The 12280-nt window shown below is 43.4% G+C and overlaps 1 protein-coding gene across 3 annotated transcripts in view; it reads right to left on the bottom strand.

The window, feature by feature from the left end:
- The window catches only part of BCL7B (BAF chromatin remodeling complex subunit BCL7B), a 35757-nt gene extending 24717 nt beyond the window's left edge, over positions 1-11040 (bottom strand). The window contains exons 1-3 of one of the 3 annotated variants that reach the window (XR_015308349.1): positions 10794-10979; positions 2267-2342; positions 127-229 (exon numbers count right to left, since the gene is read on the bottom strand). Coding sequence is in view for 2 of the 3 variants with exons in the window: in XM_086954699.1 (XP_086810825.1) it covers positions 127-229; positions 2267-2342; positions 10794-10885 (271 nt within the window). In the remaining variant the exon portion in view is untranslated. Of the gene's footprint in view, positions 1-126; positions 230-2266; positions 2343-10371 lie in introns of all 3 variants that reach the window. The other 2 variants (XM_086954699.1, XM_086954700.1) reach the window with 2 other exon arrangements.
- Between the last annotated feature and the right edge of the window lie 1240 nt (positions 11041-12280).

Genomic DNA, 12280 nt, shown 5'->3' with positions numbered 1-12280 from the left:
AGTTTACAATGATCTCAATTAGAAAAACCAATGGTAGACATTAGCAACCCTGAGCTGATGACAACGATTTTAAAGCAGACAAAGGGATATAGCAACCACCCAAAGGACTAACTGGGAAAGACGTACCATGGAATTCCAGTAGAAGGGAAGAATTGGCAGATGTTGCTTGGTCTGCTGTCAACCCATTACATTCACTCACTGGGCTGCTGCTTGACTTGGCCTTAACCTTCTACAAAAAAGAAATATAAATTACAGGGTTGCACTAGCAGCAATCCATAGACCCAACTTTGAATATAAGTAACTTAGCATAATTGTAGTTGGAGGTGGTTCTCAAAGGTTTAGTGAAATGGTAGATGAGATGTGTAAAAGTAGTTGATTGAAGTGGGGTCCGTCTGGAGGTGGGGGGTGGTTATCGGCTGAGAAGTCACTACATATATACAGTCCTAGCAGGTAGTAGGGATAAGAATAAGAGCCATGAAAGAAAGTTGTTATCAGAGCACTTAATTCAGGTACTATGACTTACGAGAGGCCAAATGACGGGCAATAATTGTGATCATCATAGTACAAACACGGGATGTGGTGATAATTACAGAGCCTAACAGTTGAGACACAATGATGATAAGAGGAGCGCATAGTTGAAGCACGATCATGAAAAGAGGCCCTCTAGTGAAGCCCCAAGGCAGTATCTATTGAAAATGTTGAATGTTTGATGAAAATCCTTTGAACAAGAAAACCAAAACACTATGCAGGATAACTAGAATTAGAAATAGCAATACACAGACCGTAACCATTTTCAAAAAGAAAGGATTCTGAAATTTAAGTTTGGAAAATTAGACAAAATGTTAGAAATTGCTAGAAGAAGATCAATCCCAAGGCTCCATGAAGGCCAGGTTTTACATTTGCTGATAAACTGTACTGTAAAGCATATGTTCTATTTATGTATTAATTGTATTTGTGGTTTGGGGCAAAAGTGGTACTAGATTAGCATACGGTAAAAGGTGAAAGTCTGTTAGAGAATAGAATACTATTCGATTACAACTAGTGACCCATGCTCAACAGAAGACCCTCTTGAATTTCTTGAGAGATTAGTTTGCTGCATCAGAAATCAATATGCTTACCATATGCTTACATTTCACAGAGAACATTGTTTACAAAATTTAAGTAGTGTCCAACTTAACATCTTTTAAATTTAAAATTACTTTCAAATACTCTGAATTACTCAATTTTAAGATGATTCCCGAAAGCTTTGTGACCGCATTCGAAATTGGTTTCATATTAAGCGTCATGAAAAGACAAAAAAAATATTGCTATTCTTCTCCAGACATTACTTGCATTTTCTGCCCTACAAAAAACAGTTCACTATAATGGAAAATTAATCGAGTAAAGTAAGGTGGTTGTTGGACTTCAGTATATATATACTGAAGAAGGATACTGTGATTGGACACTTTGAATGTTGGTCAGAGGTGTCCACATTTGAGGTGCAGAGGTGGTCATAACTCAGCAACTAATGCAATGGTGCTCGGAGAAGCAGAACACAGAGTGTAGATCAAGTAAGGTCTCCATTGCCTCGGAGCTGTGGTTTAATGGTGGTCAGAGGAGCAGAGGCACTATTATGATTAGAGGAGCCTTGATCTTGGATGTAATGATATTCAGAGGTGCCTAGGGTAGTGGGTGCAATGGTGCCTGTCACCATTCCCTGCTCTTTAAAATTGCACCTCAACTTATCAATGCAAGTACAATATCGTTAGACAGGCCTATAACTAAAGTTTAAAGGTGATCAGTGGAAGCCCAAAAGTAGGGTACTATGGTATTTAAAAGGGCAAAAGTGTTAAGTCTTGAGATCATTTGCAAAACAGCTAAGGGAACGCATAATAGGGGCTTAATGATGGTCCGAGTTGCGAAGAGGGCAGACACAACATGTTCAAAGAAGCCCAGAGGTCGGGGGTTCAAGGGTGGTTAAAGAAACACAGATTGCAGTATAGTCAGATGAGCCTGCAAGAGGGTGTAGTGGTGGTTAGTGGGTCTCAGAGCCTTAGTTCAAATGCAGCCACTGGAGAACTTAGTGGTGGTGGTGGCTTGGTAAGAGAAGCTATGAACTGAGGTGTGATGGCAGTCAGAGACGACCAGATGTATTTACCTTGACTAAAGGCAACCAAAGCTAAATTTTATCGCAGTCTCCTTATCCACCCACAAGATTTTCTTTTACCCCGTAACTGCTAGGGAAATCCTTTAAGTGTTAAGTGTTCAGTGTAAATGCACCACTCACCTCCTTCCGATCCACCACAGGAACCCACTTGAAAATCCGCAGTGAAGTGTCTCCAACTGTCACCCATTTCTTCTCCCTGTTTATTAAAGAAAGGTCAGTCAGAAACAAGATGAAAGCTGTAGGAAAAAACCTGCCTACATCACCTTCTGACCGAAGATTTCAATTTGCACTTGAAGCCGTGCTAGATAGTCTGATCGGATTTGAAAACTCATCTACTTAATTCTAATGTTCCTGACAGAATAATAGTATACATTATTTACTTGCTTTAATAGCACCTGAACACTTGCACCTCTGTTTCTTATGTAAGAACAACTCTGCTTCATGGACAGTAATAGAAAATTTGCCAACTAAATTGAGCTAGAAACATAGATGAATGTGTTGCTCCCCGTATGTGACTTGGCCCCAATTCACATGGTTCCCCTTCCTGTCTGTTATCCCATTCACTCCTACAGTATCAATGACCAATAGGGTATCTATTCTGTATCATATTTGTGAAAACAGAGAAAGCAAGGGAGTGGTGTCACCTTAAATAGTAGGAGTCACCATCTGAAATTACAACAGCTACTCATTCTTCACCCCTACAATTCCCTTCTTTAACTTCGTCCCCTCGGGCACTGATACCCAAGCCAACCAAATCATTATCATTCCCAGAAAAACATTACTCTACAAAAGTTATAGTCTAGAAATGTTCAGCTTTGCCAAACCTATCCCAGAAGTAAACTGCATTCAGTAGAGTCCAGTCTTGCCTATTAGATGACATTGCTCAGGTCCCTTCTATTTTCAAAAAAATCTACACCTCACACAAATGTGAAGGTAGTAAACGGGGCCTTACTCCTCTTGTACCAACATCATCAACACCATCCGATCCACAAACATAATATTATAAAGACTTCAACATTACATTGTCACACCCCTCCTAAACAACTCTAATTAGGATCCTCACCATCTAAAGGCCTTTCAAGCATCACAAAAGCACTGAAATTAAATCTATCTCAAAATGAAGCTTTGAGTAACTTCAGTAGGCTTTAATTCCTGCTGTGTCACAGAACGCACCACCATTCAAATCAGATAAAGTGATACTCAATGCTAGAGACCATAGTCAACCATGCTCATTAAGTGAAACTGAGCACTCTGTACTCAAAGATAAAATCTATTAAGTGTGGAGTCACCAAATCTCAGCTTTGAAATGGCCATTACATTTGCACAGACATACAATTTTACTAATAAAACAATACAGCACACAAAGGATAATGTGTGGAAATGGAATCACCTAGTGTACTGATTTATTTTAATCATAGAAAAGTATTTGTTTCCAACACACTGCAGAATTAACAAAAACATGTGCTATATTTGTGCATTCCTATTCGGATATATTCGGAAATACTTGTACAGTTCATTTAAAATGTTGTTGTGTGCTTGAAAAAAAACCTTTCCTACTCCGAGTATCTAGGAAAAATGTCACATAAATGCTCTCACTTTGAAGTCAGAAAAAGAAAAGTAAACACCAAGCACCCTTGGAAGGCAGACTTGACATTTCAGCTCTGTCTTTGAATGCACGCAAAGGTGACAAGATAAGAACAACATTTACAGGCCTGTTTACAGAAAGGGGCACTGGTGGTAGAATACAAGGGTAGTTGGTGTGAAAAGGCTTTGCTCCTTGGGAGGGACAAACTCACCCTCAACAACTTAAAACAAATTAAGCCAGCAAATAGAAAAACAGAAAATTTGAGTTACAAACCACAAAGCCAATGGTAAGCAATGGGCGGAATGCTTCCCCAGAGAAGCTTTCCGAATGTCCCCAAGATGTCTTTAGGAAAGAGACAGCTGCATTGTTTGAACAATAACCAAAAGCACGCAGCAGCTGACCAAGGTTTCGCACATCAACTTCGTCTGTTTCAAGGATATTTAGTGGTGCAGCTACTCTCACCATCCGCTGCCAAGGATGTATGTCAGACCAATAGAATAGAAGAGTAGAGAGGCGCACTCAATGAAGTCAGTAATACAAAGAGTCCATTAAATGTGTAGATCTTCTGTTCTTTTTCTAAATATATTCTTTATTTTCTTTCACATACAACGGCACAGCCAACGCGTTTCATTCCCATTCATGCCTAGGGAACTTCATCAGGGCATATACTAAATAGTCAGGTCCGTATGATAGTCCTAGATGAGGTTGCTCCTAGAAAGCTGGTGTCGAAGAATGATCACAATAGACCACAACGTGTTCCTGAAAGAAGCTTGATACTCAATTCCAAATGGAATGGTGGTTCCAGTCCCCCGAGTTAGCTGAAATGTATCATTTTGGAGAGTCAAGATATATATTGATTCCGGACCCCTTGGGGGAACCGCAAAGCGGAGGGGGGTCAGTGCGCTCGGGAAGATGACCGGCGTTAGTGGTGGTAGAGTTCGCGTTAGTACGCCACGGTACCTGTGATATGGTCTCCGTTCTCCGCCGCTCCTCCTCATGGAATAATGGAAGCTGCATTGTTTGGTAGGCTTTGACTTAAAAAGGTTTTCTAAAGAATGGGAACAGTCCAGTCGGAACTGCCAAACCAAGTTCTCCCTGAACTGGAAAACAAGCAACCTAGGACGGGTTTTGCCTTTGTTATGGGCTCACCAGCCGGCTACAGTTTGGTTCCAGAAACACAGTGTGCAAGCGACCCACGTCTGGGCATACCTGCCCCACTTAGAGTTACACACTAAAGTACCCCAAAAATAATGGATAGAATGCTTAAATTGATCTCAGCCACTGGTTATTAATCAGGCCGCATCCAAATTCAACATTATTTTGCACACCATACCACCTCAGTTTGGATCTAATTTTATGCCCATCAGTCTTGACCCAGATTTACATATGACTGGGTCCAAACTGAGGTTCCATGGTGTGCAAAATGAGAAGTGACCCTGAATAATTACTAGTGGTAGAGATTAATTAGAGCAGTCTACCCATCACTTTTTGCATACTTCAATATCGGTATCCAGCATCACCCATGCCATGCCGATGGTGCAAATCTATGAGACTTGTGCTCTCAGGCTGTGGTTCCAATTGTTTAAACTTGCCCGTCTTGCAGCACTGGCCACAAAAGAGTGCCTGATAACCCAGACTTTTGTGCATGCATACAAGGAGAAAGGAATACTTCAATTCTTAGCGCCTATGGTACCAGAAACCCTCGGCTACGGGCGTGTGATTGCCCTAGCGATAGATGTATGGTTTTACGTGCTGTGGCCGTCTTTGTTTTTTTTTTAATTTAAATTATTCCTTACACAGGGAACTTCTTCCTTGTGTTGGGGCAGAGGGGTAGGCGGAGCCGTACTCCCTTTTATCATTTGCAACACACCATGTTCAAAACATTTATTCATCACTTCACACAAATACTACATCTACTAGGTAATTGATACACGTGTGCTGTGCTGCATTCTGATGCACAGTTGATTGCACCCACCAACTACTCCATAAAATACCTTTTCTACAAGAGACCTTGGGTGTTGCTACCCCCGGCAGCTTTCACCTAGGGATGCGAAGGGATACCCGGCTTCTGTTAGAAGGATCCTTTTTCAGCTCTTTGGTTGGCATGCAACATGAGAATCCTACGAAGACAGAATCCAGGAAGGTGAAGGATTCCCTTACAAAAAATGTAGAAGAGGCGATGGTTCCCTCAGCTGAAAAGGAGAAGTGCACTGATAAAGAATTACTTCTGGAGATCCTGGCTAGAATGCATATGAACATGGATATCCTGCAGAGAACATGCCTTCTACTGAATCTGTGTTAAGACAGGTTGTTAAAGCACAGAGACCGTTCTGTCTTATCAATTCATCAACATGGAACGGATGGCAATCTAAGGGAATGGAAGGATCCCTACAAGATTATAGTACCACATTTTATGTCCAAACATTATGTCTAGAATACATGGAGAAGAAGACTGAGAAGTCAAATTCTGTGGATTCTCTATTAGCCAGTCTTGTGTTACATAGGTCCATGAATGAGGAGAACATGATTAAGGATACTACAGATAAGATAACAGACTCCTTTTCGAAGAAGGCGGAAGAAGGTGCCAACTTAGCTATTAGAGCTCATACATATGGTGCGAAACTAGTTCATCTGTCAGGTCTGATTTTAAAGAACTTTTTAAAGCAGTTAAAGAAGTTGCGGTGTGTTGATCTTTAATGGACACTTGTTTCTCTGACGTTTATGTCAGAAATTTCATTCAATGCTGTGAGCAGCTGCACTGTCGGAAGGAGCTACTATTGCAGCAATAAGAAATATTTTCTAGAGAGTTTGGCATGCGGACTGTCCTCAAAAGAATGCCACCCTACATCTGCCCATCGAAGGCAGCACAAGTCTTCTTCAACATCTTGACATAAGGCAAACAAATCCTCATTAAGACAATATGCAAGGTGTCAATATAACCGGGGTGGGGGGGGGGGCCTAAAAGAAACCCATTAAGACCTGGTCTGAGAACAAAAACCGATCCTCTCCACCATGGAAACACAAAGGTCCTGACTATACAGAAAAGGCCAAGAATGCCTTATTGAAGGAAAGCTAGCACACTTCCTGTGAGGACAGAGACTATTTCTGATTCCTGGGCCCTGAAGATACTGAAGAAGGGTTATCTAATAGAGTTTCCCTCTTTTCCAAAAGTGACTGGGGCCATTCATATGTCAGATTCAACCAATAAGGAGAAAAGGGATGCATTGAAGACATCTAGTCAAGCTCTAGTAGACACAAGGGCAAAACAGGTGGTGTCAAGAAAGGAAAAGGGTAGAGGCACCTACTTCAGATTTTTCCTAGTCCTAAAAAGAACAGGATTTTGTCTAGTAAGAGGCTCAATGAATAACAAAATTACTGAGATTGTACAATTTAAGGATCCATTATCAGTTCCAGTTGTTGCTATTGGAAATCAAGTCTGTCTCAAGAGTCGTCAGAACAATGATAGCCCCGTTAGTTGACTCCCTTCACCTTCAAGGTCTTCAGGACCTCCCTTACTTGGATGACTACATTCTGATAGTCAAAGCAGAATAAGAATCTTTGAGGGAAGAGAAAATAATTGTGGATTGGTTTAGAAGCCATCGCCTGATTTTGAACTATGCAAAATGTCAACTAAATCCAGCGCCGAATTTTCTTTATAGAAGCTCATTTCAAGACAAACAAGAGTGAGGTGTTCCTCCCATAGGACAGTGGAACAACAAACCAATAGAATCTCTGTGGTATTTCCTGAAACAGAAGGAAGCAACAGCAAGGCACTAGATCAGGATACATGGCCACATAGCCTGCCAGGTGGCATTTAGTTCCATGAGCTAGACGACTCCTCAGACCTCTCGCAATTCAACTTCTAAATTACTGAAGATCCTTATCACGGAATACGAGAATAAACTTCCAGTAACAAAACAGATTACCCTTCAACTTCTATGGTGGCTAAAGACATCATCAGTGTACAGGGGATTCCTTCTAAGGAACAGTCCTCACTATGTTTTTACAACATATGTTAGCAATGTTATTGGCTCAACCTAGTTGTTGGACCTAGCCTTTTTTGCAGGGTTATCCCCAATTTATTTTTATAGGTTTTTCCTCCTATTTTTCTGACCTGTTTTGGGGAGTTTTAGGTCTCTGGGCACGTTTCCACTGCTAACCAGTGCTAAAGTGCATATGCTCTCTGTCTAAATTGTAATGGTGATTGGTTTATCCATGATTGGCATATCTGATTTACTAGTAAGTCCTTAGTAAAGTGCAACAGGGGTCTGTAAATCAAATGCTACTACTGGGCCTACAGCACTGACTGTCACACCTGCATGAGTAGCCCTGCAACTATGTCTCAGACCTGCCATTGCAGTGTCTGTGTGGGCAACTTTGACCTACCATGTCGACCTACAACCACTTTCCGGGCCCAAACCTTTCCTTTTCCTACATGTAAGGCACCCCTAAGGTAGGCCTATGGTAGGCCCAAGGTGGGCCCATGTGCCCGGTGCAGAAAATTTAAAAGTACATGGACCGGTGTGTTTTCCATGTCCTAAAAGCAAAATGCTTCTCATTTTGTTTTAATAATAATAATAAAAGAGCTTATAAAGCGCACAGTAACGCCATCACGGCGTGTCCCCGCGCTGGTGGAGCTAATAGCACACCCAGACCTCATTCATAACCCCCGTCCCTACAAAGTGTACAGAAGGGTTTTGAGCCTGGACCGAAACGCAGTCTCACTGCTTTCCAGTCTCATAGCAAGAGGAAGTTTGTTCCATTGCTGAGCGGCTTGAAGCGAGAAAGAACGCCCGCCCATTCTGGCCTTCCTTACCCTCTGAACTGTCAGTAGCCCAATGCCCTCTGAACGGAGGGCCCTTGGCGGCTCACAACGGCTGACTAAGTCCCGGAGATAAGCGGGAGACCTGCCCCAGACAATACGGTGACAGAACAGAAGGCATTTGAACAACACGCGTTTCTTCACTGGCAACCAGTGAAGGGCATCCAAAGCCTTCTGCGAGTTTGCTCTCCTCGGTCTCCTAAGCACCAGTCTGGCGGGGGCATTCTGGATGACTTGTAGGCGACCTAAGCATCCCTCGGTGGACCCAAGGAATAGAATGTTCCCATAGTCCAACCGAGAGGTCACCAGCGCCTGCGTCATCGTCCTTCTGGCATCTAGGGGTTGCAGATCTAGTGTTTTATTGAGGGTCTTCAGTACCCCAAAACACTTACCCACAAGGCGCCTTATGTGGCCCTCAAAGGAGAGAGTGGGGTTAACCCATACTCCCAGATTCTTAGCTTCCTCACATGGTGTGGGGGTGGGACCCAGACATGGAGGCCACCACTCTGCCGACCAGCTGTCGCTCTTCCCCCCCACAACCAGAACCTCTGTTTTAGAACCGTTGAGCTTTAGGCAGTGGGAGTCCATCCAGCCAGCTAAGGTCTGCATACAGGCCTTAAAGTTGGAGGAAGCAGTGGCGGGATTCTGCGATAAAGAGATCAGCAACTGGGTATCGTCGGCGTAGGATACCAATTCCACCCCAAATGCCTGAACCACTTTAGCCAGGGAGGCCATATACACTATTGCAAGGACGATCTCTTCAATAGGATATAATTGGAGCTGCCTTGTAACCTCTTACAAGTGTAACTTCCAAATGGGAAGAGATATAACTTAAGAGTTTGGGGGCCTGAACTCACAATTTAAAAACACAGTGAAATTGCTTTTTAAATTGTGTGCTTCTGAGAACCACTTTTATAAAGTGGGCATTTTCTTGCTTTACCATTCAGTGCCTCGGCCTGCCTGTGCAATCCTCGTTTGCGGGAGGGTGACAGTTGGGCTGTTAGTGCAATGTACAAGAATACTCCTTGAGCAGGAAATTTGGCAGGCTTGCACTCTTGGGCGGTTCCCCACACTTTTTTTATCATTGTATTATAGAAATCAGGGTGTAGGAATTTCAAACAACAGTTTTGGACTCAACGTTTTGTAATCAATGATATCTTAACTGAAAGTTTTGTTTGATTTCATGATTATATTTGTTGATCACTATTGGGTTGATGTGAGCCAAACAGTGTAAATATATTTCTTCAGCCAGCGCAGCTCAAGTATTCCTCATACCTAATGATGGGGACGTAGAACAATGCCTCTGTTACTTACTGGTAATCTTCATTATCCTTGGTCCTGAACATCTTTGTCACAGTCATAACGGACCACCCTCCTTTCCCAGACCTGCTATCTTCAGTTGCGCTTGTAGTCGTGGAAGGATTATGGTGGACTACGCCTTTATACCACCACTTGAATGTGTGGGTTTAGGGAATATCCATTGCCACTTCCTGTATTTTTTAACTGTCATGAGGTGTGATCCACATCATGTGTATTGACTGTGACAAGGATGAGGCGAGGATGAGGTGTAAAGGCCAGAGCTGCCAAATCTCTCTGGGGATTCGGGTTGGAGCCTTAGCATCGGCAAAACATCCTGTGCTTTTCTGGTCAAATCACGTAATCTCCCAGTGCCTAAAAACAATAACATGAATGTGTCCTTGTATAATGTAACTGGCTGGTGATCATGTAAATCGCCCCAATACCTTCGGGTTGAGTTCGAGTTGTATTAAACTACTCTTCACATTCCAAAAAGAGGACGTTAAAGAAAATAAAAATTACCTGGGCATTTGTTCCAATTGCCCGTCTAGTGTTGTTTCGTGTAAAATACGGACATCTTCTCTCAACAGCCATAACCTTGTCAGGCAAACACTAATATGCCTTCAAAATTCTTCACACTCATCTTACTACTAAGTTCAGAATCAAGAGGCATTGACTGACTTTAATATGGCAGCTGCTGTGAATGACTACGCCCACGGGGAGGGTACGGTAAGACAACGAAGCACACGTGCTTCCTCACATACCACCGAAACTGCCATTGGCTACAAAAACACTCCATCACAGAGCCATAGTGCCATAATTGGCCACAGCTGCTCTCAGTCACAGGCTAAAGGGGGCCGCGTCGACTGTCACGGCAAGCCTAGGCACATTACCCACAGGCTGGGGAAACCTGGCAGCCACCGGCTCCTTCCCGCCCGTCTTACCATTTGCGCACCTTCCCGATGGCCGCCATCACTTTCTTAACGTCATCTTTAGCCCGGCTACGTGTCTCGGCTCTGCCAGAGCGCCCGGACATGGTGGCGCTGGACCACTGCGACCCGTGACCCTCTACTTTTCCCGGGGCAGTCCCGTGGCCCTCTCCGCTCGTCACTCACTCTCAACGCAGAGACGGGCGGAGCATGAGGGATGGTGCGTGCTGACGTAAGCCTTAATCGTGCCACCCTTCAACCCTCCCCAAGCGGATCAACTCGTGTAGCCGTAGTGAGGAATGATGGTGGCTCCTGGCTAATTCTTGCCTCCTAGTTTCTAAAAATCTTAAACAAAGCTTGCTGAATATGTTCATTAATTATGCGTGACCGCACACGTACCGCAGGAAATAACATTTTGCAACTCTGCTTTTCTCCGCGCGCAAATTACCCTGTTAGACGTCAGGGCTTTAAGTGGGATGGAAAAACCTGTGGGTCTCTCAAAGGGGCGTGGCCATGTAATTAATGGCGTGTCTTAAAACCTCTTAAACTAAAAATCTGTGCTTACTTAGCATAGTGTGCCTCCAGACTTGTATTTGGCTGTTTATGTCATTGCATCCAGATATATGATGCAACAAGTAACATCATACCCACAAGAAGTCAGGACTATTGTCTTTGTCAATGGTTGTTAGTTGCATAAGATAAATAAGCAGCACCTATGTCTTGAATATAATATTGAAAAAGCTTAAACTTAAAGCCCTGGTGACACCACGACAACGTTGATGCTACTGAGTTTCAAATAGAAGGGTGAATCCAGAGAGAAAATGACTCTCTTTAAAAGATTTCCCTTCCCCCTATAACTCTCACCTGACGTCATGCCATAACATTTCCACTAGTGAGCAGTGCACATAAATGTGCCTGCTGTCACTGCAGTCTGGAGAAAAACAGGCCGCCTGTGCCAGGGCACAAAACAGAGCTCGATAAAGACCCGCTTCGAGGCCTCCTTTAACCGCAAGCGCGTTAGCGGGTTTTTCCCGCTACGCGCTGAAGATTCGAGATTCGCAGGTTACGTGACAAAGCCAGCTCGTCATGCGCGCAGCGCAGGTAACGCCCATGACGAGCTGGCTTTGTCATCCGCATCGAAGGGGTTAAACAAGCATTTGCAATGCAATAGGTCTCGCATTAGGAAAGTTTTTAGCTATTGGTCTTGTAAATGACAATTTTTTTATTTATGTGTTGGTTTTGAAAATAGCTAAATTAATAGCTTTGTCATTTACAATGGCAGTAGTTATAACTTTCGCAAATGTGACACCTATAACCTGGGGTTGTGCTGAGTGATGCTGTGGTGGTGCTGATTGGTGCTGTGGTGGTGCAGAGTAGTGCTGTGGTGGTGATAGAGCGCGCAGGTCACCCGGGTCACTGAGTTTACCAATTTTCCACGCACTGGGCCCTGGCGTGCATATGACTGTCAGTGTTTGCGTGAACCGGGTGAAATCCTTAGCACG

The sequence above is a fragment of the Lissotriton vulgaris genome, chromosome 2_1 (assembly GCF_964263255.1).
Source record: "Lissotriton vulgaris chromosome 2_1, aLisVul1.2, whole genome shotgun sequence".
NCBI lineage: Eukaryota > Metazoa > Chordata > Amphibia > Caudata > Salamandridae > Lissotriton > Lissotriton vulgaris.
This window is presented reverse-complemented; position numbering and strand designations above follow the sequence as displayed.